Below are 23,964 nucleotides of genomic sequence, written 5' to 3'. Positions count from 1 at the left end.
CTTTTAAGTAAAACCCTATTTTAAAAACATTTTCAAATTTTAAAAACTTATTTAAAAAGTTTTCAAAAACTCAAGAGTTTAACCCTACTGAGACATATTAAATTATACCTTCCACATAAAGACAATAAAGAGCATAGATAATTTATTTTACACTTTTTCCTGACTTATTTAGCCAATATAATAAACCAAATTTAGCTGATATACAATTACATGAATTTGGTAAAACAAATATTTCATTAGAAATTATGATTCTCTGAAGCTTGGCATTTTAAAGTTCAATTGCAATCACATAATTTTAGCACTTAAAGTACTAAAAAGTTAAATTACTACTATTCAATTCTGTAAACTCAAGAAAATTAATATGGAATTATTGCTCTGACTGAAATACTACCTCCTGTCTATTCCTTTAGACTACTTTTATGACTATTGAATATATGCATGGAGTAACGCCATGTCAATTTGCTATTCTCTAAAATAACTTTGTTATTATACGACAAGTGCAAACTGGACAAAACCTTATTTCTCTTTCCCATAATGCAATGGGCTTCCCTGGTGACTCATATGGTAAAGAATCTGCCTGCAATATGGGAGACCAGGGGATTCAATCCCTGGGTCAGGAGGATCTCCTGGAAAAGGGAATGGCAACCCACTCCAGTATTCTTGCCTGGAGAATTCCAGGGACAGAGGAGGCTGGCAGGCTACATATAGTACATGGGGCACACAGTCATAGTCAGATATGACTGAGTAACTAACACTTTCACTATTTCATAATGCACAGACAGCATGAGCCAACGCTTAACACCTTTTTGGAAAGGAAAAGTCTATTGAATTCACCTAGTTTTATGGAGGAAAGGTTTTGAACCCTGCCACCCTTTATCACCAAATCTCTTCCAGAATCCAAGAGTTTATCTCTAACAAGCCCACTGATTTTTTTTTTTTTTTTTTGCTATGCAGTTTTTATTATCTTGGGATTGATTAGAGAGCCACAAAAGAATCACCTACTTTGGCTTATATTATAGTCTTATCTCACTTATCCAGAAGTCAAGATTTCAAAAAATATCAACCACTCATGTATTATAAAATGGGAAGCATAAAAAATTAAAACACAAAACAAAACTTGTTTATTACTCAAGACAAGGATGTCAACTGAAAAAGAGTGCACAACCTAAAGGCTGAGAATTGTTTTATTCGATGGACTTACTGAGGACTTAAGAAAGAGATACAGCCTCTCAAATCAAGGGACTGTTGAGAAGTCAGATAACAAAAACAAGGAAATGGAATAGGACTAAGATGATAGGGGAAGACTTCATGTCAAGAACAATGACACTTCCTTAGTCTTAAACAGAAAAAGACATGATAAAATGTCTCTCTTCTCATCATAGATCAAAGTTATTTTCATCATTTCTTTGGCATTTCCTCTTTATTCTGAACCTGCCTTTGCACCTTCAAGAGACACATGCAAAATGCAAGACTGTAATGTATAAGTAAGCAATTACATTTTTGCATCAGAAAAATGGATCCAATCTATATAACCAATGCCTAAATTTCTTTCAAAAAATGCATTTTCTGCAGTGAAAAGCTAGGAAATAGTATAAAATTTGAAATTCAGTCTTTATGGTAGTTGCTGGCACTGCCTCAGCTACATAGGATTCTATGGCTTTTATTGTAAAACTATTTTGCCAACCAATTAGTCTTCTCAATCAAGGCTTTAAATTCCTAGATGAAGATGATTATGAAGATCTATAATACAAGATGGAATATAGAATGTTGAAGAAATTTTTCCAACTCTTAAGTACCTGCAAATGAAAGATATTTATTTTCTACATTCAACTATTCAATGACAGTTGAAAACCTATCTTATGTGTTTGATAACAGAAAATCTAATGCAATTTATGATCATAAACATTTTGATCAATAAAATGTCAAATAGGAAAAAACAAAAAAAAGTCTTGTTTTGAGTAATGAACAGTATAAAAAAGCATTTACTCTTTCTCAAAGGAAATCAGTCTTGATTCATTACTCAGGAATCTAGAGACTCCTGGGCAGTCCAGTGGTTAAGGCTTCGCCTTCCAATGCAGAGAGTGGATTCAATCCCTGGTCAGGGATCTAAGATCCCAGGCTGCCAAAAAGCAAAACATAAAACAGGAGCAGTTGTAACAAATTCAACAGACATTTTAAAAAGTGGTCTACATCAAAAAAATCTCTAAAAACAAACCAGAACTGTGGGTAGAAAAAGGTTTAAATTTTTACTGAAGTGGTTATCTATTTGTTCCGGAAAACCTCATTAAAGTTCTTCCCAGTCTACTGTAAATTAGTAATGTTTAGAAGCTAGAGAAACAAATAGGGAGAAAGCTGCTCAATACACTGTGAATAAATATGGATTATTAACTTGGGGACTAACACAAAAGATACGTGAAAAGTAGACAAATGTAAGAGCATCATGCAGCCTAAGTGATTAAGGACTAGAGTCGCCTACCCACATCCAGATCCCTGAAAATACCACATTACAGCAACATAAAATAAATCAATGTTCTCAATTTCTCAGTAATTAGGAAAAACTTAGCATGCTAAGAATGGTGTTATTAGAAATATGAAGCACTTAATAATTATAAAAATCTTCAATGAAGTGGCATTTTTAAACATTTATGGTCTTTAATAGTTTAAAGTTGCTTAAAGAGTAAACTGTGGTTTATAAAGAGGTATCAATTATAACATAATTTTTCATTGGATAACTTATATCTAGAGGTAAGAAAAACACAGAAAGTCGCTATGTGGTTATACAAAATTATAATACCAAAGGCAGGGGAAAAAAAATATCAATGGAACTTACAGATATGCTTTGGGTTCTAGAAGAGATTTGGCAATATAGGGAAACCCAGCTGGAACCAAAAGTGTGCCTCAATCTTTCATGAATCAATAGGCGTTCCCTGTCAAAACTCTCTCTAAGAAGCTTCATCTGCTTAAACTTTCATGGTCTCCTCAAGGAAGTTTAACTTCAGATGCATCTAACCAAGCTTCACATGTTTTCAAAGGGGATCCAAATTCTCACAAAATCTTTTGTCTCAAATTTTGTACAGGAAAATTTTCCTTACATTCCACTAGTTCTGTATAGAAAATTCTAATCCCCTCACCAAGCATGTACAATACTATTAATACTGGATGCTCCTATTATAGTTTCATTACAAGTAACTTTCAATGTTACTTACTTCTATAAACTGATTGTAAATTTACATGTGCCATTTTTATAAACATATAACAATAGCAATATAGTTAAATATTTTAAAATTATTCAAAGGTGGTATTTCTCAGGAAAAGTAAAACATTAGAAAAACTGTTTTTGGTGAGCTTATTTTGAATTTTTGCTTAATATGAAAAAATTACTTTGAACTAGCTGCTAGATATTCCATTCATTTGACATTCATTCACCATTCAGTATTTTTTCTTTTCTGCACCTAGCATAGTTAATCATGGGTCAAATAAACTTGAGCTTTACTTTTATTTAATTCTCCAAGCCCAAGTCACATACAAGTACTTAGGATCAAACATAAATGAAACCCACAAGAGAGTCAGTGGAAGCCAATGGGCATATGTAGACCCACCTCTCACTAAGTGAGTTCAAGACTAAACAAAGTTCTCTGGAATATAGCTATACATTTGTCAGCACTGATCTTAAAATTATCTTGTATATGTTCCATGACTTCGATGTCAGTGCTGCTCTTGTGATATTCAAGAAAACTCAACAAAAAGTAAATAAAAAGGAATAAGATTTCTGTCACATAGAGTTGAGTTCTGGAGGGCTAAAAATCATTAAGATTTTTTTGGCTCCTCCAACCCTACTCCTAAACCAACTTGTGCCCATTTAGGGCACAAATACTGCCCCCTAACTGGGAAAGCAGGTCATAAGGTAGAAGGGAAAAAAGGACTGAATACCTTTCATTAAATATAAGGAACAGAAATTAATGATTTTAAACAGGACACAGTTTTGCTTTATGCAATAAGTACATAAAGATTTCTGTTAGTGTTAGGGTAGAAATAATTTTGGGGGCTATTTGATTGAGTTTTAATTAGGTATTATTAAGTTTTATCATCTATGAAAGTTTTATTCATTTTATCAACTATGAAGGTTTTATTCATTTGTTGGCTTGCTTAAATCCAGTGGAAAATTTTCTTGAATGAGAAATCACATTCCTTGAAGATACTGCAAAAGTGAGGAGCTATTGCTAAGCATCCAAGCATCATCTCCGACAAAGAGAAACTACATGGGTAAAAAGAAGAGTGGGACGTTGCTCGTGGTCCAATGGTTAATACTCTGCTCTCCCAATGTAGGGGGTACCCGCTTGATCACTAATCGGGGAACTAAGATCCAACATACCACAGGCCAAAAGAAGGAAAAAAAAGCAGAAAGAGATTTTATTGAGTAAAAGTGAGGCAAGGTGAGAAATAAAGAATGAACTGCTTAATTTGCCACCTTCTTCTAACTATAAATATAACTACAGTATTACATTTTGATCCATTTACTGCTCTAAGATATTTTGACATTATGACTTAAAAGTTACTTGCTCCCATCTATTTGTTATTTAGAGAGCTAATCAGTTTGCTTTCACAGTTCCTCCATCTTCAAATCTGTATCAGACAGATATCAAGTTTCTTAACTGCTACTAATTATAAACAAATTCCATGATAAAATTCTCACTTTACATTTAACTACCAAATTTTTATTCCCCTGAGGAAACTGCCAAAGAAGAAACTGAAGGAGACTTCTGGAAGTATATTCATAAAGGTAGTCCAACGTAGCACAGACATCCTCCTTTGCCATTATATTCTCATTCAAACAACCCTAGAACCGGAGTACAAGTTTGCTATAACTATACAAATCAGATCAGGTTCCAAGCAAAACTTTATAATACCTAATAAAAACTCAATCAAATAGCCCCAAAATTATTTCTACCCTAACACTAACACAAATCTTAATATATACACAATAGAAACTAAACATACCTTGCAAATAAAACAAGAAGAAATACCCTCAAACTTACTTATCAGTGAACATTCACTTCTATTAAACATTCAGTAACAAAATAAATCCAACAAGATAAGATCTGGCTTCATCACTCTTACATTAGAACTGACAGAATAACTCTGATAGCTTATATTCTGTTTGATCACCTAAAGGCCTTAGAATCCATATTTATCCATGACTATCAGGGTATTTATAAAATATAGTTGAGTAAAAATGAATAAGGTATACTATTTTTACATCTTTTCTTTCTGTAGCCTGGGGCAAAGGTTTTCAGGAAAAAGAAAAAAGGAATCCTTTTATGTAAACCCTAACACCTTCTATGTAGGTAAGAAGAAAACAGTTGAAAAGTTTAATTTTTTTGAAGTTTGGCGACAGGGAGATACCTTGCCTTTCAAGTATAAAGTGTACAAGCTGGCTAAACATAATTTATTTCTTCAGAGGATCATATAAAATGAGCATGAAATAATTATTAATATTTATTGGGAGGACAAGAGGAAAATGAAAGTAAAGATTTATAAAGATTAACTCAAGTGAACATATTTACAACAGAACTAGAAACTCTTTAGCTCCCTGGCTAGATAAAAGCAGCCATCTACTGCACTAGTGTGTATTTTCAGCAAAATACAGAAGCAAAACTCATTAGCTCTTTAAAAAATACACACATTTAATGTTCGTCTGTTTTAATTCTAAGTAAAGCAATTCCAAAAATACAAACTGAACATCAGAGCCATGTGAACCACCATGATAAAATAAAACAGACATTCACAATAATTACGTCTAAAGACAGTTCAGCTTAATAAATCATCTTCCAAGTATGCTAAAGAAAGAATTACTAAAAATACTGCTGGTGTTCAGTTAGAATTAAAGGACTTTGGGGAAAATGAAATAATATGATACAGGTGGAGTGAATAAGGTTACACGGGATTTACATTTTCCATTACCCCTAGATATAAACAAACATTCAAAATCAACACAAACTCTTGTGTGTTATTCAAAATATTGCAGCTGCAGGAAAGGCAACTTTAAATTAATAGCTAGGGGAAAATCAAGTTTTGGTGGAGGTAAACAGAAGTGACAGTTCTTAATTTGCACTTTTGTAAAGCTCATTTATACCTGGCCAACCAGGAACCAAATGCAGGACTACGAAGTTCTCTGCTTCTTTTGGCTATAATGTGACAAGAAAAGGTCATCTTTTGAAGATGTTTAAAGAAATAAAGCAACTTTCTTATAAACAGTCAAATAATCAATCAATGGAATAAATAAGCACTAACCCACATTTTTAACCGCTCTGTAATCACTACACTTTACATATTTTTCATTTTGGTGGCAAACTCTCCAATTTTTAGGCTAAAATCCACCAATCACTTTTAAGAGTAAAATGAACAGCCACCAAAATAAGAATATTCTTCTGTTTACTCTTTGGCTAAAAAAGAAAACAAATAAACAAAACAAAAAGAAACAGAAGACAACTCTAACACTGGTGATAAAAGAAACTTTAAAAAAAAAAAACACATGTAAAATAAAGTTATCAATTTAAATCTTGGTACATTTCATAAAAACAAGAGGTAATGTTGTAATAAAACAGCAGCTGCCTCGCAGGCAACACACTGTTTGTTAACCCTGTGCAATAAAATACTTTGTTCATACTACACTTATTCAACATGACTAACAGTTACTACAGACATTTCAGGAATCTTCACGGGATTCCTATAGACTTACTGTTAAAACTGAGAGACATTTACAATCATAATGTGCCATGAAAATCTGAAAATGTTACTTCTAGTAGGAGATAATGTTCATACTATTTGAATTTGTTTTAGGTACTGAACAGCTGAGTTACAAAGACTGATAATGAAAAGCATTCGAAAAAGCCCATGAACACTGTTGTTCACACCCTTCTTCAGAACACACTAAACTTGTTTGACACATTTCTCTTCATACATAGCAAGCAACAGCACCCAATAAAAGCCTGAGAAGAAATGCTGCTGTGTAAATACTGCAACTATTCCTGAAAAAAGAATTATGGGATATATACTCCAAAGCTGCCCATTCCCATAATTTGTATTGCATAGGTCACATAATCAATCACACACATATATATACACATGTGTGTATATATATGCACATGCAAAGAATATATTAAGACGACAATGAAGTCTAGTCACAGAGCAATTTACAGGCTCAATATATTTTTTACACTTTGTTGAAAGAAAATTTCAGTATTTTACAGTCTTTTAGTAGGCATTATATACACTGCACTTCTAAAAGGTATTGAAATAAATTTTTTCCAACATTTTGGTAACAAAACAGACAATGTTTCTCCAAATACTTGTGCTATCTATCTACATGATCAGTTTGCTCTGAGAACCACTAACCACAAAAACTGACTCAATGGAATAATTAGAAAAATTATCTAACACCATGCATGGGTTTGAATCATTTTTAATATCCTATCCTAGAAACATTCTACAAATCTCAAGATTTAAAAAATTAAGTCTCTGATTTTTAAAAGATATCTTTTTATGACAATATCCATAACATTGACAAGTACATGTTAAGGCTAGTATCATCTTATGTGATTTTTTTTTTTAACCTTTTTAAAGATAGTAAAAGCCAGACTCCTTTAGGGTTCTGAATTGTACCTACAGAAAATGAGAGTGCAGTGAACATAATGTTCAGTCCTACAGTCAGGACGCAGTTGCTCCTTCCCATTCCACAAGATACTGCACCTTTCCATCAAGTGTCACCCGACGAGCCAATACTCGGTATTTTTCACCACATGCTATTCTACCTGCAGCACCAAAATAACTGGTAATGGAGTTTTTTAGATGATTGAGTTGTAACTCCTGATCTGCTAAGTTATTCAAAATCTCTGTGTTGAGTTCATCAAATTGGTAATCTTCTTTGCCTTCATCATCTTTTACAATTTCTGAGTTCTGAGTCTGGAGTGCTCTTCTTGGAAGACGACCCCTTCTCCTCCGTAAATGTGGTATTGCAGCAGGCCAAGATCTTCCTGTACGAGTTCTTTTTCTGGAGTCAGATAATCTACAGAACAAAAAAGGCCACAATTGTCTACCCTTGCTGACATAAAAATCAGCCAAATCAAAACAACAAATGCTATATGAAATGGATTATCACTCGCCTTCATTAAATTCAATCACCTTCTTGGGGCTGACCTTTGAAGAGCTTTTCTTCCTTAACTATGTACTATTAAGCTTAAAAGAATCAGAGGAAATTTTGATTTATGAAGCCAACAAGGCAAATTCTTACTTACCAAGAGGATTTTTAAGTCAGATCTTGTCAACATTTTTATCATTAAAAAGAAGAAAGTTCATTCATTCATTCATTCACTCAGTGCAAGAAATATTTAATAAGCACCTATTACATAAAAGACACCTTTACATGTGCTTTAACTGATGGCAGAACCAGTACAAAAGTTCTCTTGGTTATCAATTCTAGGCCTATTGTTAAGTAATATAATAAATTGAAATAAGCCCAAACTATACCCTTGGTATAGCTCAACATGATATCGGTCAAATTTAAATCTCTTTATCTTCTGTGTTCTCTTAAGAGATTAAGTGAAGGGACTAAACAAGACAAGCTTTGAGTTCAGAGATTAAAAGATTTTATGATATTATAAAACAAGGTCAAAATATAATATAGCCAATAAATTCTACTGCCCAAGTTAAACCCCAGTTTTGTATTTATTTGCTAACGCACATGCCATCTTGGGCTTGTTACAAAAACCCTCTAAGTCTCAGTTTTCTTATCTACAAAATGGAAACAACTCAAAAGACTGTTTTAAAAATTAAACAAGACAATGTACAAAAAAAAAAAGATAATGTGCACAAGCTTAACAGAATGCTTGGTTGTGAAAACAAAAATTAAACAAAGGGAAGTATAAAATCTGCAAGCTCATGGCTCTGGCCCCAAATAAACTAAATTTTTCTTACCTGATACATCAGACTTCAGGAAAAAGTTGCCTTTCTAAAGAGTTAGGTTAAAAAAAAAAATACTAGAGGGAAAGTCTGCTATTGATAAAAAAAAAAACCTGAGTTTAAAACCCTTTTTCTAATAAAAAGGTTTGTGTGCTTGATTCCAACTTATTAAAAAAAAAATTCACTTGTATATTAAAAGTATAAAAAGGTCTCACAGAAAAGAGCACACCTATAAACACCAGGATACCTCTTCTTTGTGTACATAGCAAAATTCCTGACGAATTTGAAAATTTTAACATCTGTGCTCTGAAAAGTAAAAATACTCAGGTGAATATTAAAAACCTAAAATATCTATATATAGACTGCATCTCAAAAGCTACAAGACAAACTGGTATCACTTTCAATTCTTAAAAATGTATTTAATCATCATTTTACAAAGAAGAAACTCTAGAGGAAAATTAGTTAAGAATAAGAACATAAAATATCTACCCATAATGCCTGGAAATACTAGACGAGGTAGTTTCTTTTGCACTGGAAGCACCCGTGAAATCCACATCTGAGGTATTGGATGAATGTGCAGTTCCCTCAGTTCTCCTGAGACAAAAGAATTTAAACGGTATAACAACTATATTACATAACAATAGAAATACTAATTCCCCCCCAAGAAGAAAATTCCTAGGATAGGCGAAAATAACTTTCTATTTACCCTATAGAACAAGGTAAATCCAAACTAGGATTCTCTGAAATTGACTCCTTATCCTGGAAAAGAAAAACAAAAATTTAAAGAATGGCTTCTAAAAGTAACGAAAAGAAATTAGTTTCTCAGTAATTTCAAGCAGACTTCTGCTCTGAGAACAGAGACCAATATATCCTCTTACCAAAGGTGGCTCAGCAGTTTTTTGAATCATTTTTCTTGTATATGGGCCAGGTGGACGACCTACAGATTTTTTCTTTCCTTTTTTTTCTATGCCATTGCTTACTTCCCTGAAACATAAAACCATTACGTATTTAATCTCTGCAGAAAGAAAACAAAGACAGTGGACAATATGTACTGTCATAACCTCTACTTACGTAGTAATTAGATTATAAAAACAAAGTTAAGCTGAATCTACAAGTTTAGTCAAGTTCACAGATAATATATTTTAATTTGAATAAATATTTCTTAAAGAGATATTTACATATGAAAGGTTTAAAGGAAAAAAGTTCCCTAATAACAATTTTGAAAAATACACATCACCTAAAAATTTTTTACAAAACAAACAAAAATAAGTACTACTGTATTGGATGGAAGATTTCAAAACTCTTTAAGTTCAATTATTTCATTTAGGTTGTTACTATGTAGGTACTTGGAGGATGTTTCAAGAATTTAGTACTAAATTCAGCAGTATGAATTCAGTAGTTAACCTCATGGAGCCAGGAAGTATCTATGTTAAAACTGTTCACTCCCTATACAGTAGCTCTAAATAGAAATATCCTGTGGGTTCCTGAATGATGCTAACCAGAAAGAGGTTGGAGAATGTAAAGGAGGAATCCTTCATATTGTGCAGGGGAATGATTCAAAGGACAAAATTAGAAAGTTTTAGAAAACCATTTTAGAGACATAAAGGAAAAAATCAAGCATAAGAAGGGAAAAAAAGAAATAGGTCAAGAACATATCTAATTAACAGAAGGGAAAAATGACAAATACCAATACACAGAACATCTATTTCATTTAATCAGTAAACATCTCCATATAAAGGGAATACTATAATACAAAAATGTTCCCTGTACTAAGGGGTTTGAGATCTTCCCTGGTAGCTTAGCTGGTAAAGAATCTACCTGCAATGCAGGAGACCCCTGTTCCTGGGTCAGAAAGATCCTGTGGAGAAGGGATAGGCTACCCATTCCAGTATCCTTGGGTTTCCTTGGTGGCTCAGATAGTAAAGAATGTGCCTGCAATGTGGGAGACCTGGGTTCCATCCCTAAGTTGGGAAGATACCCTGCAGAAGGCAACAGCTAACCACTCCAGCATTCTGGCCCAGAGAATTCGTTGGACAGAGGAGCCTGACAGGGGCTATAGTCCATGGGGTCACAAAGAGTAGGACATGACTAAGTGACTTTCACACACACTATAGATAGAAGACAATAAACATGTATGTAAGCAGAATAATAAAATGGGTTAAGTGCTACAATAACATTATCCAGGAAAAACTGAATTAAAAAACAAGGTAAAGGAACAGATTTATATAATACGCTAGAAAGAGGTGAATGGAGAAAACAAGAAATGACTATCCCTCCTCACCAAACTCGTTTGGGGAAATAAAGGTGGAAGTACGAGGAAAGAGAAAGTAGAGAAGTAGAGGAAGAAAGTGTAACTAAAACTATAATCCAAAATCTTATCCAAGGATAAGATGGGTGGGGTGTACATTTATTTTTTTGGCAGGATGATCAACATAACATTTACAAAGGACCCCTGGACTAAAGAAATTCATACATAGGGCCCAGAATGAACTGAAAATGCCTTTAGAGAAAGTTGAACCATTATCTGATCACATCAAGTGAAAATCTGATAACTACCACAGACAGAATGTCCTATCAAAATCAAAATAGGAACAAGAAAGATTGTGGAAATCTTTTTTCTAATTTATAATATAAACAATTGCTAGAAAAAGATTAATAATAAAAATCTGAAAGTAACAGGAATAGTATTATTTTCCTTCATAAAAAAAAACCCTTAAAGTACTATATACTTTATTACTAACTCAAATGGATACACAGCACTGACAACCCTCTGTAATTATTTTTTTCTTATTCACCAAGATGATTAACTCATACCTTATGTATTGGCTCCTTAAATTTCTCTCTCAGCTATCTTTGCCTCATAATTTCATTGAGAAAACAGAAGCTACTAGGCAATAACTTCAGTCATCACAGAATTAGCATTTGTACTCCACTGTCCAGTACTATTGCCTGGAAAATCCCAGGGACAGAGGAGCCTGGTAGGCTACATGTAGTCCATGGGGTCGCAAAGAGTCGGACACGACTGAGCGACTTCACTTCTTTTTCTCTCCATTTCAACAGAAAGATGTTAAGTCCTGCTTTAGAAGGTCAATCCCACATTTAGATTCCCACATCCTGTCTCTTATGTCTTCTCAAAGACTTTACAATATCTTTAGTTACCTCTCTTTCTTCTGTATCATTCTCCTCCACTGACATACAGAAACAGGTTACAACTGTCTTATATCTATTTTTAAAAAACCATCACTCGATTCAGCTTCCATTCTATTTGTCTACTTCCCTCCCTTAACAATACAGTGAAACTACTTCTGAGAGTCGACAACACATACCCTTCCCACTTTCTTCATTCTCTTTCAAAATTCTTAACAAGTATTTCCTTTTTTCCCCCTTTCCTGTATTACTGTCATCATCATTATTTTGAATCTTCCCATGTCCCTAATTGTAGAAAAAGACCAGTTTTGACAGTAAGTTGAGCAGTGCTGGATTCAATCATATTGTCCTACTGCCATCTGACTTTTACCTTTAACACTTAAGAAAAATAGTTTTTGTCAAAATCACTAATAACAAAATGTTATCTAATCCAATAAACATTTTTCTCTCATCTTAACCTGCCTCTCAGCAACATTCAGTACTGTTTAATAGACCCATATCTTTCTCAAACACTCTCCTTCACTTGGTTTTCATGACATCAAACTTTCCTAGTTTCCTCCTATTTCAATGATCGTTTTCTAGCCATCTCCTACATTTATTTCACTTCTTCCAAATCTCTAAATAATACCAGGACATTATTCTGGGCCACATTCTCTTCTTTTCTCTCTCTAGGTAATATCATCCATTCTCATGGTTTTAGAAATCAACTTCAAAATTTATTATCATGTGTCCTGAGCTCCTGACTGAACACACCCAATTGCCTGTATTTAACATCATTATCGCTTAGATATTCCTCATAAGAATCTTGAATTAAATGAGTCTGAAATGGAAGAATGCTTTATTCACGTCATCAAAATCTATTCTTCCAGTTCTTGGTAACAGACATGACCACCCACTAGTTGCTCAAACAAGGTATCTAGGCATTGTATAACTTTATCTTGCCCTTCCTTTAAAATTTTAATTCATTAGCAAAGCCAACAAATTATGCCCCCAGTGGAGATCTTGAATCTATTTTCTCTCTACTTGACTGCTATCACCTACAACTGCACAAGCCACCATTATCTCTCACCTAGAAAACTGAAAGTCTTCATTTTTTCTTGTTTCTACTTCTATAGATTTGCTTTCCAAACAGATCCAGAGAAGTATTTTAAAAGATAATTCAGCGTACATACATCTTTAAATAGCTTCCCATTATTCTGAGAAAACAACCGAAACTCCTTATGAGGTCTACAAAACACATGACCAAGCCCCACCCAACCTTTCCAGTACCCAATACTACTCTCTGCAGCCCTTGTTCACACCTTAGTAGCCTTCTGAAAGTTCCTAGAACATGCCTCATAGCTTCACACTTGTTATTTCTGCTATCTGAAGTATTCTTCCCTTTATTCTTCACATTGTTAGGTCATTCTCAATCTTTAAAGTTTCAGCTTCAATATTATCATAAACAAGCCTTCTTAAGCCTCTTTCTTAAAGCAGACCCCTATATCTCTATCCATCCCAGTACAGTCTAAATCTGTTTGCTATTTCCTAAATGGTATTAACATGATCTGTAATTATTTTGTTTACCACCTTTCTTCCCCATTATAATGTAAACCCCACCAGGGCAGAAAGAAGGTCTTATTTATTATATCTCCAGCACTTAGACAGTAAGTTGCCTGATAAACAGAATGAATGAACAAACGAATGAGAAATGAACAAACAAATGAATAGATACTTATGCTGAACAAAATCAATAGGGCCTATTCCTGGAAAGCCTTAGATCTATAGTAAATAAATAAACATCTAGCATTAACTCTTTGTAACTTGTTCAAGCGAGAAATTTTAAATAGGATAACAAATCAGGGTCACTGCCACTTGTACTTCCAAATATACTAATGAGGCTTAAGTAACATACATTTTTAGTTACAAATGAGCTAAAGAGAAAAACTAACCCACAGATCAACTTTTACCTTGATTCAGATATAGGTTTGGATGCCTTTCTGCCTTTAATTTTAAATTCATGGGAGGTTCCTTCAGGTTCTTTCTCTGCTTTGAAAGCCACATTTGGTGGCACAGGAGGAACACGAATTCGCAACCCAAACAAATGCTTCTTCTTCTTTATTTCTTTCCCAGACATAAACCTAAATTTAAAAAACAATTAACTAAAAATTTAAAAACTGAACACATATACATGGAAGACCCTCAGTCGTAAAACACATGAAAGTCTACCCAATACTACCCCGTTGCTCTTGTTTTTTCCCTTTGCTTTACTGGATTCTTATCTGCCCCAGAGCCAGTCCACGGTAGGATATGACAGGGGAGTAGGAGAGAGGAATAGTGTTAGAAGGAAGAACAGATGTCCGCTAGGAACACATGTCCGCTTTTCTTTTCAAAACGTAGCATCTAACTTTTTAAAGAAAGAAGAGTACAGAGTGATATCTCTTTTGGTCTCAATGTGCTTTTCCACATTTTTAGTCTTATCTGTTACAAACACCTCAAAAAAGGTTTAGGGAAAACAGAATTCTATTGCAGAGTGAATAGGTGAGGAGAGAAACCCTGGCCAGAAATAGGTAAGAGCACTGGAAAAAAGTACATCAATCCTAGAGGCCCAGAAAATAAAAGCAGTGTCTAGCATGTCAGATCTGGAATTGGAAATAACCTGGAGCAGAGGTGACATTTCTTGTGGGCTTGGGTTTCTGAAATATATGTTCCTTAATCGTTTCCCAAAGTCCTTAGAGTCCTTATTCTAAAATAACCGCTTAGCTCTACTTGAGCATGCCTGGCCTAAGAACCACTACCAAGTGCTTGGATTGCCATTCATCTTTTATATAAGTGTGAGAAACGGGAGCTCCCATTTCTACCATAGTAGGAACAAAGGTATTTCTAGCACACTAAATTGGGATTACAGAATTCATTGTCCTATAAAGTATTTTTACCAGCACAGTAACTGCTCAGGTAACTTTATGGCTTTTTTAAGTTGTCCTAAAGATCTAACCACTTGTAGTTATAACATTTATTAATGAGGAAATGTTGCTAAGTTCAAAAAAAGCAACATGTTACAAACAAAAATGTTATAATTAAATAGCTGGTTGAAATCAGCATATACATTTTATTTCTATTGCCTTTTAAAATTATTTTTAAGAGATGTAGATATGCTCCTTTAAAAAAAAAGGGAAAGATTTATATAAGACTATATCAAACAATGTCACTTAATTATCAAAAACTTAGATCACTAATACTACTACTATTCCTAAAGATGGCACTAACTAAACTTAAAATCACAGTAAGACCTCAATCATTTAAAAACCTATCTTCTCTTTAATATATCCCCCTATCTTCTGCATATTCCTACCAGCTAATATGATTCTGTTTTACTTTCAGCAGATTAAATTATAAGAACAAGTCATTACTGATTATGCTTTTTCAACTAAACTGACCAAATTCCCCTGAAATACTGATATGCCTTCCATCCAGCATTTTCAGAGAACTGCACCTCCCCTCTTCAATCTTTGAGAATCACTGGTTTACTCTGACTGAGAGAGTACATTAAAATGGTATGTATTAACTCTACACCAATCTCACAATTCTTAATGCCATTATTCCTTATATTTACCAAATATCTCCCTCATAGGGATACATAAAATAACTTACATGGTCTTGTAATCATTCAATGCCTCCAGAACATGCTCATATCTTTCAGATTTTGGTGTGTCTGCCAGCTGTGAAGTATCAAAAAAACAATTTAGTGCACTGTAATTTCATCGATTAGTAATACACAGGTGATAGACGCCATGTGATACAAAAGAAAAGCTGACTGACTAGTTGTCAGAGGACCAAAGTTCTAATTTCAGGTCCTCACTGACCAGCTTTGTGACTTAAGGCCATTTAGCCTCTCAAATCTTGTTTTCTCACATATAAAAAAGAGTATAAATCCTTTACTAGTTTCTTTACTACTATCAATACTTGTATAAATAAAATGATATGCATAAAAGAACCATAAACGGTAAAATGCAATAAAAATGGGATTTTATTATCATTAAATTTACTTTAATTCTATAACCTGGGAAAGTAATAATACATTAGAATTACTTTAATATCAACTATAAAGCTTCTAATAGATATTAACAGGGAAGAATATAAAAAGTAATGATAAACATGCCATTTTACTTCCCAATACTTCTAACACAAACCAACAACCTCTATAACTTTGAAAAAATAACAAATTTAGGGATTTTGTTTTCATACCAATTACAGACTTTGGTTAAGCCTAAAATCAAAGTGATTCAGTACGTTTTTATCATCATACACCATTTTAAAATATAAACATTCAATTCTGGAAAATACTCTATTTTATTTCAAAAAAGTTTCTTTCAGAGTTATTTCTGCCTCTTCTTCAAAGTTTAAAGACTAGGGCCCAATAGAAAAAAATTAAATTATAAAATACCATCTTCAATTAAAGCAATAAAAATTAAAACAAATGAACAAAAAATCTTCCAAAATACCACCGCTGACTTTTAAAATGACTGCCAGTAATTTTATTTAGCAGCTAAAACTCCCAAAGCTCAGAACTTCAAGTAAAAAAAATAAACAAATCTGTCAAATATAACATGGTAGGTAGAAGAGACTTTTACAGTCATCTACTTTTATTTTACCAATTAGTCAACAGCTATAAACCTAAATTGCCCAAATTCACACTGCTGGTTAGCTAAAGAGGTAGAATTTGAACCCAAGTGACAATTAAGTACATTCCTTCAACATTCACTGAGAGCCCATTGTGAGCCATTTTAAGAGGAAAAAGAAAGTAAGAAAGTTTGGTGCTCATTCTCCTTAACCATACCACACCTTCCTATTGTAATTTCTTAAGTGTCCAATGACAGAAAATTTCTATTAAAGGAGAAATAATGGACTCAGACTTTATAATTCAAAAGAGACATGAGATATCCACCTAATTCAAGTTTTCATTAATACTGTAATCCCTTTAATAGTACTCAAGAGTCATGAAACCTTGGTTTAACTACTACCACAGATGAAACCTAATGAAGAAGCCCATTCCATGGGCGAACAAAACATTCCCTCCTGGATTCTCTTTTATACAAGGCAGTTCTTCAAGTATTTGACAGTAGGTAAGAGGGCTAAGTATTAAGATTATGTTTAGGTTTAGCAGCACCATCACATGATTATTTCACACTAAGCTTGGCTAAGTACTTCCATCCTCTTCCTGGTCCCCTCAGTTCAGTTCAGTTCAGTTCAGTCACTCAGTCGTATCCAACTCTTTGAGACCCCATGAACCGCAGCATACCAGGCCTCCCTGTCCATCACCAACTCCCGGAGTCCACCCAAACTCATGTCCATCGAGTCAGTGATGCCATCCAGCCATCTCATCCTCTGTCCCCTTCTCCTCCTGCCCCCAGTCCCTCCCAGCATCAGAGTCTTTTCCAGTGAGTCAACTCTTCGCATGAGGTGGCCAAAGTCCTGGTCCCCTACTCCCATCTTAACTCTAAAATCTCATTAAATCAACTGCCATCAAGCCAAGTATCCCCCATCATAAATTGTTCTTCCATATTGTTGTTTGTATATTTAAGCCTAAAAGAAAAATTTTATAACGACTGTTGATTTGGTTTTCAGCTCAGTGTTTGAGATGATCTTTTCTCCTGATTCTGTCATCCTTCTTGAACTGAAGATAGAGACAAAAACAGAACCCTGTGGCTCGCCATTAGAATCTCCCTCAAGAATATTTCCAAGCCAATGACTGCTTTTGCTACTAACTTATTAGTTACAAATGCATTTAAATTTTATTCTAACCAGTTCACATTCCAATATCTTCTATAAAACTGAGTTATACTATGCACATTAGCACTTGACATATCAGTGCTGCTAACCGTATCAAAAAAGAAACCAAGGTATTTAACATGATTTATTCTAATAAACTAGTGGTATTTTCTCTGATTGCTTTTTAAATCTTCACAAGAAAAATCTGCTCTACAATTTTGCTGACATTCAACAACAAAAGTTTAGAATTTCTCAAATCTACTCCTTTTACTTTTTGAAAATCACAACAAACTCTCTTTTTTTCTTTTGGTACCTGTTCTCTATGATTTCCTGGGCCTCCCTGGTGGCTCAGATGGTAAAGAATCTGCCTGCAACGCAGGAGACACAGGTTCAATCCCTGGGTCAGGAAGATCCCCTGGAAAAGGGAATGGCTACCCACTCCAATATTCTTGCCTAGAGAATTCAAATTTTATCTGTAAGTTCTTTCAGCACTCCAGGACTATTTTGCATAGGACTGTTTATTTCAACTCGCATAATGCAGTCAAAGCTTCCCTCACTGTATTTTGAAAACAGTGTGCAAGTATTATACTGTTAATCAAATAATCTGTATTAGAAGAGCATCATAGTCTAGTTCTTCCATCTGACCATGAGGTTTATAACATAGATCTCCAATAGAAGAAACATTTTTGTTCCTCCTTATCCTGACACTAATCTCACACTGTGATTTCACATTCAGGGTTATGTATTACTGTACAGCGATACATGCTATTACACACAGTTAAAATTCTTCCCTTCAATAAAATACATGCCTCAGTTACCACACTGAATTCCACACCACCTAGGCTTAAGTATGCCAAACAGCTTTAGTAATTTGTTTACCAACATATACTCTGTACGCTAATACAACTCAAGGCCCCAAGTACTGCTTTTAATCAGATTTCTTATAATTTTCCCTTAAAAGTATTATACCACCTCTACTATTTTTCTATTATTTTTTATTTTTTCTACTATATTTTTCTCTAGCCAAAACACTGTTTCTGCCATATTATTTCATTTTATCTATGCTTTTCTCTCTCTATCCTTCAAGTAAAGTAGCACTCAACCCACTGCTCTATCAACCTTTTAGGTATTTAAAGCTTAAGACCACAGCTAACAGAAAAGTGGGCTGTCCTTATGAAACTGAAATTTCAAATCACATTAGGAAGTAAAGACAAATGATAATAGGCAGATTTCAAAAAGTATTAATATCTCATTGTAACTTCCCAAAGCAATCTGATATAACCTCATTCTGAACACTTCATTCTATGCAAAAATTTTAAGCAACTTTTATTTGGGGTGTCAAATTATACTACATATTTTTACTATCTCAAAAAAAAATAATTCAAAACACAGTAGTTTCTCAAATACTAGATTCAGTCTATATGATAATCATTAAGGTACCAACTCTCAAAGATGTTTACCAAGATCACATAAGGAAATTATCACTGTGTTCTAACATGTTCTAAAAGTTTCAGCTTCTCTTGACATAGCAATCCTGAAAATAATCAAGAAAAAAGAAGATATATACGTTAAACCTTACCTTTCAGTGTGAAAGGATATACAGTTGACCTCTGAACAACTGGGTTTGAACTGCATGGGTCAACTTATGTATGGATTTTTTATCCCCCACTAAATACATACATCTAGGATTTCCTTGGTGGCTTGGAGAGTAAAGCATCTGCCTGCAATGCAGGAGACCTGGGTTCAATCCCTGGGTCGGGAAGATCCCCTGGAGAAGGCAATAGCAACCCACTCCAGTATTCTTGCCTGGAAAATACCATGGACAGAGGAGCCTGGTAGGCTACAGTCCATGGGGCCGCAAAGAGTCGGACACAACTGAGCGACTTCATTTCACTTCACTTCTTCAAATACATACTACAGTACTATACTGCGGACAGTTGAATCTGCAGGTGCAGAACTGCAGACAGGGCAGGCCAACTCGAGGTGTATGTGATCCAACTCCATGTACTCCAGTCAACTGTACTCTCTAAAATGGACTCTCTAATATTCTAGCGTAAAGATCTTTGTCATATAGTCTACAGCATATATAATAAGAACTGATATTCAAAATGACTTCAATATTCTAAGGTACTTAAATAAACAATATAAGCATACCTTCTTTCACTGTATCTCACTTCACTGTACATCACAGATCCTACAATTTTTACAAATTGAAGGTTTGTAGTAATACTGCCTCATGCAAGACTGTCAGCACCATCCTGCAACAGCATTACTTTTTTAAAATTTTTCTGATGTGGACCTTTTTAAAGTCTTTATGTCTCTACTGAATTTGTCACAATACTGCTCCTGCTTTATATTTTGGGTTTTTGGCCAGGAGGCATATGGGATCTCAGCTCCCCAACCAGGGATCAAGTCCACATCCCCTGTATTAGACGGTGAAGTCTTAACCACTGGACCACCAGGGAAGTCCCAGTTTTTAACTTAAGGTTATGTACATTGCTTTTCTTAGACATAATGCTATTGCACACAAAGACTACAGTGTGGTACAAGCATGACTTTCATATGCACTAGGAAACCAAAAATTTGTGATTTGATTTATAGCATATTAGTTTTGTTGCAGTGGCCTGAAACTGAAACCACAGTATCTCTGAGGTGTACCTTTAATATACTTAGATGTAGTAATTCACATGTTTTGAAAGTACAGTTGGCCCTCAGTATCCCTTGGTTCCAACCACTGAGAATCAACCAGATACAAAGGGCCAACTCAATTACATCATTTTGAATAACTATAATTAATGTTACTTTATAAAAAGATTTTTAATACAAATATAAAAAGAAAATTTTATTAACCTAATTTTGAGTTAGTAACAAAACTCAATTTGCAATTCAATTTCAGTTAGCCAAAGATTTACTACTTTAATAATTAGGAATAATACATTGTCTGTATTATCTTTGCTTCTATTACCACAAACATTTAAAAGTAAACTAAATGAAAATCAATGAACAAATATTATTTACAAATTTTATGGTCTCTTTATCATTAAAACTTCACTCTAAAAACTAATTACAATATTAAGATGTAAAGTATTAATACAGAAAATTAAAACCTGAACTTCTATCTATAAATAACCAGAGAATGAGATGACTAACCTACTAAATCTGAATGTTTTCTTTTTTTTTTAATGTGGAAAAAGAGCAATGAGAAATGACTAGAAAGTCACTTCTTCTGATAATAAATCTGATGGCTCCCCAAAATGGGAACATTCCTTAGAAAAGTAAAACATTTGTTATAAAGTTATATTTGATTGTAATCATGTTTCTCTTAATTTTTAAATAAAGATATATTTTTCCGTTTGGGGCAAAGAATAAGAAATTGCAATTTCTTACATGTAAGACATTATCTCATAGGGTTCAGAAAATAAAACATGTACCTATTGCTGAAATAAATGTTTTCTGATGTATAGCAGAAGTTCAGCTGGAACTGAGACAGCTAGAATTCATCAACTGAACTCATTTCTTTAAAAAACAGCCTGCAGTTTTTATTATTTTCTATTTTCAGCTTCTTCAATAAATCTAAAGTTATCTTTTATTGTAATAAAAATGACAGCATTTGAAATAAACAACTTGAGTTTTTATATGCATGCCCATTATCTACATGAAGTAACCAATGCAGACTTCAAACACGTAAAACACAAGTGTACTAACAGAAATATAAATGTATCTGCATATGAAGTGCTAAAAGAATCACTGCTAGGAAGAAAGTATTTGAAATTAATGTATGAGAACATTAAATATTCAGATGACTATAAAGAACAATATACTTAATAACAGTGCCTTACATTTTCTTCTCCAATTACCAATCAGTTTATTAAAATTTATCATATTTATAAGTCACTCACTTTCTCTCCAGTCATCTAAAAGAAGCTTTTAAGAGAAAACTTAATGAGAATATTATATTCTAATTTCTAACACTCAAAACTCTTAACTCAATTGATTTTAGTATCATTGATTTTAAAATCTAAGTATATCACAGGTGTTTATTTTATACAACTGACCTACTACTTTTAATAAATATGTACTGTGCACTCCCTGATGCCTCATAAAACCCCCAGAACAACAACAGAAACTTGATACTTTATTTGATGTAAACCTTATAAATTGCCTGTCTAAAAGCTACAAATGCAGAAATTCTTCCTAAATTTCCTATCAGTTTAGTTTTTGCCTCAAAAAGTAACACATGACTAAAATTCACACATCTATTCCACATATTATAGAACAAAAAATTTAGTATCTGTATTTTAACATTTAATATCTGCATTTTAATAATTCTAAATAAATCTTTAAAAAGGTAAATATAAAAGTTACTCTAGTTACTTTCTTCTTTGTGCTGTTCAGTATTTTCCAAATCTTCAATGAACATGCATTAACTTTTATATTGCTTTTTGCAAAAAAATAAAATAAAATAAAATAAAATAACTCTTCACAAACAGCATGAGTGGTTACACTTTGCAAATGAAAAGAAAAATGAGATGTGAGAATGAGAGGGATAATCCTCAATTCAGGTAACTTCATTCTCTTATTATTCTAACATTATTACCAGGTCCTACTATCCCTGAAAGTCAAAGATATAAAAGAGAGTACTAAAAAGAGAAAAATGAAGAATGCTGATTACATCTCTAAGTTTATAGTACACTTAGAAGAAAAGAAGGAGGAACCACAGGATACTCAGTAATTAGGATTTCTCCCTCTCTTCTATCTTTAGCTACAGCAATTCTCATTTCAGAAAATGGAAGAATTAAGTAATTTATTTCCTCCTATACTTTTTCTCAAGTTAACAGGCAACAAACAGGAGAATGAGGGCTGATCCTGATAGCCTCACCAAAGTTATTTCTCCCTATCTAAAAATACAATGCTACTTTAGATGTATGGCTTGCACATGTGCCTTAGCTGCTTTCAATAAAAACAAAATAAAAGAGACATTAAGTAGCTAATGATGTTAGCTCTGAGACCACCTACCTCTCCAGGGTGCAATCTATCCCAGTTTTCATTAATGTATGTCATAAGCTCAAGTTCAGAATCAAAGTATTTCTTCTTGTGAATAACACTTAGGTTGTAAAGGCATAGGTGTGCTATATCTACCCTGGAATTCAAAAATAATCAAATCATATGAAAATAATGTTTTGGTTATTATTTTTAAATCACACATTATTATTATAAAACCAGCTATTTAAAAAATCCAAAGTATTTAGATGAACAGATGGTTAATACCATGTCATATTCACAATAAATCACATATATGAAAATAAATGAAAAACATTAATTTACCCTGAATAATAACTAAAATTTAAGATACTCGATTTCTTAAAAGAGAATCTGATGTTTAAAAGTTAATTTATGATCTAAAATTTCATGTTTTCACTACTACATAAGCTATAAAATGGATCATACTTTAACAGATTTTACTTTATCTGATTCATTAATTAAATCCTATCTTTTCCTAAAATATGTAAAACATTTAACAAAAATATCTAAGTACTTACTATAAGCATTTTCAGTAAATCTCCAAAATTCATCATACTTCCCATGCCCAAGGATTACTTAACTGAGGCAGAAACTGGCATATTATAAGACCTTTCTCTCTTCTACTGTATTCTGAAGGCCCAAAAGAACTAGAAACATGAATAAGAATTTTGAAGATCTAAAAGATATTTCAAAGTTACTTTTTATACCATTAGAAACTGAATGGCCTTATTACCTTAGCAATAAAACTAGATAATCTTTGGGAAAGATAACATCAGGCTTGAGGATAAATAAAGGAAAAGAAAGAAAGCCAGGCATAAAGAACAAATTTTTCTTTAAGCTAAGTAAATGTATATAGAAAAGTTTCATCCTGTAGACTTAACACACAATTCTTCTTTTGCTCCTTAATAGAAAGGTCCATACTTACCACTGTAATGGTAGACGTTTGAGGTATTCTGGTCCAGAACTGCAGACAGAGCAAATAAATGTATAAAACCTGAAGAAAAAGAAAGTTGTAACTGAGCAAGCAAGAGTGTGTACAAATTATTTACCAATTACAATTAATATTCAGCAAGTACATATCCTACAATT

At 33.4% G+C, this 23,964-nt stretch overlaps 1 protein-coding gene across 7 annotated transcripts in view; it reads right to left on the bottom strand.

Annotated features, from left to right (window-relative positions):
- Positions 1 to 5,664: 5,664 nt before the first annotated feature.
- MTF2 (metal response element binding transcription factor 2) overlaps positions 5,665 to 23,964 on the bottom strand; it is a 74,975-nt gene continuing 56,675 nt past the window's right edge. For 6 of the 7 annotated variants that reach the window (XM_042251034.1, XM_060411859.1, XM_004002199.5 and 3 more), the window contains 8 exons: positions 23,801 to 23,869; positions 22,870 to 22,993; positions 15,736 to 15,803; positions 14,055 to 14,225; positions 9,837 to 9,942; positions 9,665 to 9,717; positions 9,448 to 9,552; positions 5,665 to 8,065 (listed from right to left, as the gene is read on the bottom strand). In XM_042251034.1, the coding sequence (XP_042106968.1) occupies positions 7,708 to 8,065; positions 9,448 to 9,552; positions 9,665 to 9,717; positions 9,837 to 9,942; positions 14,055 to 14,225; positions 15,736 to 15,803; positions 22,870 to 22,993; positions 23,801 to 23,869 (1,054 nt within the window). In that variant the 3' untranslated portion in view covers positions 5,665 to 7,707. Of the gene's footprint in view, positions 8,066 to 8,162; positions 8,236 to 9,447; positions 9,553 to 9,664; positions 9,718 to 9,836; positions 9,943 to 14,054; positions 14,226 to 15,735; positions 15,804 to 22,869; positions 22,994 to 23,800; positions 23,870 to 23,964 lie in introns of all 7 variants that reach the window. The other variant, XR_006060081.2, reaches the window with a different exon arrangement.

The sequence above is a fragment of the Ovis aries genome, chromosome 1, assembly GCF_016772045.2.
Source record: "Ovis aries strain OAR_USU_Benz2616 breed Rambouillet chromosome 1, ARS-UI_Ramb_v3.0, whole genome shotgun sequence".
Classification (NCBI taxonomy): domain Eukaryota; kingdom Metazoa; phylum Chordata; class Mammalia; order Artiodactyla; family Bovidae; genus Ovis; species Ovis aries.
This window is presented reverse-complemented; position numbering and strand designations above follow the sequence as displayed.